The sequence below is a fragment of the Rhincodon typus genome, chromosome 19, assembly GCF_021869965.1.
Source record: "Rhincodon typus isolate 14 chromosome 19, sRhiTyp1.1, whole genome shotgun sequence".
Taxonomy (NCBI): Eukaryota; Metazoa; Chordata; class Chondrichthyes; order Orectolobiformes; family Rhincodontidae; genus Rhincodon; species Rhincodon typus.
In genome coordinates, this window is record NC_063350.1 from 46,501,434 (window position 1) to 46,507,433 (window position 6,000).

General features: G+C 38.8%; 1 protein-coding gene across 1 annotated transcript in view; it reads right to left on the reverse strand.

The window, feature by feature from the left end:
• The window catches only part of LOC109928511 (zinc finger protein 335-like), a 70,932-nt gene that overhangs the window by 21,243 nt on the left and 43,689 nt on the right, over positions 1 to 6,000 (reverse strand). The window contains exons 7-10 of the mRNA XM_048608590.1: positions 5,508 to 5,630; positions 4,928 to 5,022; positions 3,564 to 3,841; positions 1,763 to 1,886 (exon numbers count right to left, since the gene is read on the reverse strand). Coding sequence (XP_048464547.1) covers positions 1,763 to 1,886; positions 3,564 to 3,841; positions 4,928 to 5,022; positions 5,508 to 5,630 — 620 coding nt within the window. The remainder of the gene's footprint in view (positions 1 to 1,762; positions 1,887 to 3,563; positions 3,842 to 4,927; positions 5,023 to 5,507; positions 5,631 to 6,000) is intronic.

A 6,000-nucleotide genomic window follows, 5' to 3' on the forward strand; every position in this document is an offset into this window, starting at 1 on the left:
ATAAAATATCCCAATGCTGCAGATCTCTGTTGTCACAAAATAAAACTGACGTTTTGATAAAAACATCCAGAATTATTTTTCTAAATAAGATAAAAATAAAATACTCCCTTCAAGTTTGTTCGTACTAAATAGGTTACCTTCACATTTCCCCAAACAATAGGCTGCATTTGGTTATTTGCCCAGGACCATCACCACTAAACCAACTCATGAGCCAAGTAACTTTAGCTTCATGATAATATGAGACTTGAACTTGAATTACAAGTCAATATTCCAACAGATAATTCGCTGGCCTTTTTACGTCGTTTATGTTTGCTGGCAATGTGTAGGGCAAGAGGGATCAAGAATGGTTTAACCTGATCTAGATTTGCAGCAAAGTTGTATGGAATTCTTTCAAACTTCAAACTAAAAGCTTTTGGCATTACACAGCAAATTGGAAGCAACACTGCATTGTGCCAGAGTCCAGAGTCCATCGATGACAACGCACCTAAATTGCATCAGGCATGAAATGTATTATCGTTTGAAGGATGAATGGAATCCTTCAAATCAACATTTTATAATGACGGAATAATTTGTCCTTGGGTGACAGTGTTTTGTACAGAAAGAGTAATGGATCTCTCTGATGGAGCTGCTCATGCTAAGTCAAAGGATATGTTGTATTGTACTGGCAACATGTTATAACATGAGCTCAAAATGGAGGAGAGCTTCTGAGCCCCTTTCCAATGGTGAAAGCGACAACTTCAAGGAAAGCTGTCTGTTGAGAACATGGAACCAGTTTCATCCTGTTCTATGTCTTTCAGGTATGCAAAGTTCAGTGCCACTGGGGCTAAGGAACCTTCCAGCTACTTTGAGGTCATCGAGAGTAGATATTTTCTGTTGCTGAAAGAAGTTTCCTTAGACTGGCAGCTGCTTGTAAATGTTAGCTCCTCTTGGAGAAACTGCTGTTGTATTTTGTGACTTCCATTAACAGAACTATTTCGGTTTATTGAATGGGAGTAAGTCAAGATTTTTGTACAATATTTCCAAGTGCAAGATTGAAATACAAGAAATATGTGGAGACATGATTTTTGTTCATTCTATCAAATACAAGTCACATAGAGAAAGGAAGATTCTGGCTTAATGGCTGAATACCTCAGTATTCTGCACTTAAACCAAAATCTAAATTTAACAACTGTGGGCTCAATGTGCACTCACTGACAGGGTAAATTAGAGACAAATATAATCTGCATTTCAATATTGGGGAACTCTGATTATGATCCTTTGCTATTCATTACCACCATCTACAGGAGCCACTTCAGCTAAAGCTGAAAGGAAAGTTGGATAACAACCAGTGTATCAAGCTATTTGTGGGATTTTCAAAGTTTTATTCTAGGAATGAGGCACTGATGAAATGGTGAATATTTTTGTTGAACTACTGCAGTTCAGATGCTATTCTTTGAGGAGATTTAACATAGCAGGATGCTTGTTACAACACTTCAAAGATCAAGCACATTCATGGTCCAAATGAGAAAGACAGAAGCTTACCTTCCTCTAAAAGGACATTAGTGAAATAGTTGACTTTTAAATGAAATTAAATGGCTCAGAGGTAATTTTTACTGTTATCAACGTATTTCTAGCTTATTTTTAATAAAACTAAATTCATATAGTCGAAACGTTTTCTGGATTTGTAGTGTAGTAACATTATTCTGCTGCCATTAACTGGTGACTCACTCTTTAAGACAGTGAGGAGAAAACCAAACAGAATGGAGAATGCTGGATCACATACCTCAATCTGTTGAAACTGATTCCCCTGCATGTTGGTCGTCATTATGAAGTGACCATGATGCTGTTTTAACTCATCACCACTGACTACCACAGTGTGGGCAACATCTCCACTGCCATCTGAGCCACTGAGAAGGGAAAACAAAAAGTAAACATAAGCAGTGAAACAAGTTTACACTGATAACTCCAGGAAATGTATCACAATCTTGCCATCATGGTTATATTCAGGGCAATGGTTGAGACTTGGTATATCACACGATCCAATTTTTAATGTGATGAGAAGCACAATACTGAAACAAGAAAAGAATTGGCTGATTCAACAATTGTTTTTCTTATTTGATCTGTAACTTCTAATAAAAAAATATAAAGGTCAAAATTTGCCATAGGATCCCCACACATATATTCCATTCCACACATAGTGCAAGTAATGAAAAAATAAAAGATATGCTTATCATTCAAGCCATGTTTCCTGGTTGGATTTGGAAACTCAGTTATTTAGTTAGCAACTGAAAATCCGAAATCATCAATAAAAGTGATATTGTTTCTCAATGAAATCTGCAGCAATTATAATGAAATGACAACGTTCAAAAAAAAAAGCTCTGAATAGAGTTGGAGAAAAAAAACATGCTGGTATTGGAGGTTTTGACCATAAGAAAAAATAGGAGCAGAAGTTGGTCACTCAGTCCATTGAGTCAGCTGTGCCATTCCATGAGATCATGGCTGATCTGATCATCCTCAACTTACATACCTTTCCCTACCTTCCCTTTGATTAAAAAAAATTGTTTATCCCAGCATTGAATATACTTAACAATCCAGCCTTGGCAGCCTGCTGCAGTAAAGAATTCCACAAATTCACTACCCTCCAGAGAAATCCTCCTCTTCCTTGTCCTAACTGAGCAAATCCTGACTCATTAAAGACTGGATATAAATAATTCTAAAATGAACCGTTAAAAAGGGAAGATATGTACTGAACAGAGATAGTAGGAACCGCAGATGCTGGAGAATCTGAGATAACAAGGTGTAGAGCTGGATGAACACAGCAGGCCAAGCAGCATCAGAGGAGCAGGAAAGCTGACACTTCGGGTCGAGACCCTCCTTTCTGTACTGAACAATCTTGAACTAAAATCGGTTCAACTTTTTGATGAGGTAACAGAATAAAGTAGGCTAATACAGTGGATGTGGTACGTATGGACTTCCAAAAGGTATTTGGTAAAGTGCCACTGAATGGGCTTGAAGCAAAGTTGAAGTCCACAGAATTAAAGAGGCAGTGGCAGCACGGATACAAAGTTGGGTGACTGTTAGGGAACAGAGTGAACAACTGTATTTCAGACTGGAGGATGTTTTATAGCAGGGGACCGAAGGAGTCTCTGCTAGGACCAGCGCTTTACTTGATCTTTATTAAGGACTTGGACTTGGGTGCACAGTGCATCATTTCAAAATCAGATGACAAAACTGGGAAGCAATAGGAAATTTGAGGAGAATCATGATCGATTGCAGGAGGACAGAAACAGATTGGTGTAACTAACAGATTTGCAGTGGATGAAATTTATTACAGAACACGGAGATGTGATATGTTTGGTTGAAAGAAAGTGGGGAGGCAAAACAAACTAAAGGAAATTCTACAGAGGGTGCAAATGTAGAGAGACTTGCAGAGATATTCACACAGAATGGTAAAGGTGACAAGGCAAGTTGAGAAAGTGATTAAAAAAGTATCCAGAGCACTTGAAGTTCCAGCTCTATGAAACAATTCTTCCTGTAAAAACAAAAATCACGTTTCTTATTAGCACTGTTTACTTTCATGTTACCTGTAAACTGTGGCAGCATGCTGCATTTCCTCACTTCCTGGTGTGACAACATTGTATTCTGTCCCATTGGTGTAAGGGTTGATGGTGACCTGTGGGATTCCAGAGCTCTCTATGGTTGTTGTTTCGTACATTTCCTGGACCACAGTCTCACCATGTTCTCCCACGTGCAATGTGACAATTTTGTGTTGGGGTGACATGGTCAATTGCTCTTCCTCACGGTTTTGAGGTTCCTGAGAGGTCTGATCTTGGACTGTACTGTCTGATTTCAGTACAGCTACCTGAGTAGGCATAACAAACACGTGACATCCAAAAATTACCACAACTAATACTCAAGTGTTGCCTCACATCTTTTATCCTACATTTCACCAGTGATACAATATTTTGGATCCAATAATAATCTTTAATTAAATGCAGGCAGAAAGCAATACTGTAACGTATGGGTGCTCTCTGGACACGCATTATAGATACTCCCCATACTCTGGTGCAATTATTTTGAAGAACATAGCGTAGATCTCATTTTGGAGAAAAATATTTATGCCAGGAACAGACATTTTTACAAAGAGGGCTCAAATCTGACCACCCTGGGGACACCTGGTATTTGGTCACCTGCTAATGACAATTTCTATCATCACTTATCACCAACAGAACATGGGAAGTGTCAGTGCTACAGAATTATACTCTGCATGAACAACAGGTTGGCAGTGAAATAGATAAAGTTTAACACAAAATTAAGGGAATTGCACTGCAAATTAGAGACAGTGCAGCCAAAAGAACACATCTGCAAGTAGTTGGAGTAGGCCTTCAATTTCCACCGAAGCTGATTCCTTGAAGCTATGAGCACATAATGCTGCTATCCTTCTGCTGTGACAATTCTGTTGCCTCATGGCCATCCCTAGGGTCTTAACATTTTTACATAAAGTTCTAACTCCTTTGATAAGATGATTAACTCTAAACTGTCAGAATAGGATTGTATTATCTAGAGGCCATGCAACTGGAGGTGTAGATCAGTTCAAATTGTAAAGAATATCCAAGAACAAAAACAAGATACCCCAAAGAAAAAACTCAAAAGAAAGCATTGTATTGGCTGAAGCAGAAGCAGCTGGAAAGTGCCAAGGAAGAACATCCTTAGTGTCACATCGCAATATATACCACATATAACAAAACTCTGGCAGAATGTCTTGATGGGCAGATTTTCAGTTCGGAAGAGTGCCAATAAAATTCCTTGGGGGTCCTTCCCACAGCCCACAGTTATTATTTAGCTTGAATGATTGCATAATCTCTCAATGACTCAACTGAGGAAAATGTGCACTTTTCTAGAATGCAAGAATTGTTGAAAGTTTGAAAGTTATTTCAAAGTTTTGCACCTGTAATGAGTTTGTAACCAGCTCCCTTGGCGTACTCATATTCAGCAGGAGGTCTAGAGCACTTTGTGCTGTGATCTCAGAGGACTCGCTTGTACCTGATGAGCAGAAGATTGCATGTTTATTCATCATACTGAAAACAGAATGAAATGAGAACATTCTCGATACATCTTTTTCTCCCCCAAATGCAAAGACTGAGATTAGACATTTATCAGATATTGAATTAGAGACTGAGACTTATCTGCCACACAATACGACAATAGATTTCCATGCAAATTCAGAAGGATCAAGAATTACAACTGCTAAGTAAGTGTGGTTAATTCTCAATTTTGAATGTGGTTGAGATTCCCAACATCAGATCAGAAGTACACAGCAATCTTCAAAAGAGAAGGCTCAACAAATGTACTTATGCATCAAATCGCTGTCTGCTTGGGAAATCTGTTTTCAAGAAAACGCTCTCCCCGTCAGCCTACCATTTGTACGCTCCAAAATCTTGATCTCATGCAAAATACATGATACTTTTTTTCTATTTTGCACTGAACATCCTCAGTCCTGTCTCAGTGATGCAACCTTGCCATCATACCTGCTGACTTCTGCGGATTAAAATTCTCATCTTTGGATCCGGGTGCATCAACGACATCACCCCTTCTCATCTCTATAACTTTCAAAGAACTCCGAATTCCTCCAGCTTTAGTCTTCTGTACCCCTATCCCACAAAAAGATAACCCAAACCTCATCAGCACCTTCCTTCATTCTGCTATTCACAGGTATGTGAATTCAGTCATGATGGCCTAAAGTTCAGGAATTCACTCCCTATCTCAGTTTCTTCTCTTTTCAGACCCTCCTTAAAAGCAATTATCTTTGGCTTGGTGACAGTTTTTGTCAGATTGAGATAGAGAAGCTTCTTGCCAATTTTGTATTGGAAGAAGCTACGCCAATCCAAATTCTGTGTATATTTTAGGCACAGTTCTTTATATTGGAAGGATCGCACAGTAAGAAAACAAAAAATAGATTAGTTAACAAGGTGCAGAGCTGATGAACACAGCAGGCCAAGCAGCAGAGGAGCAGGAAGGCTG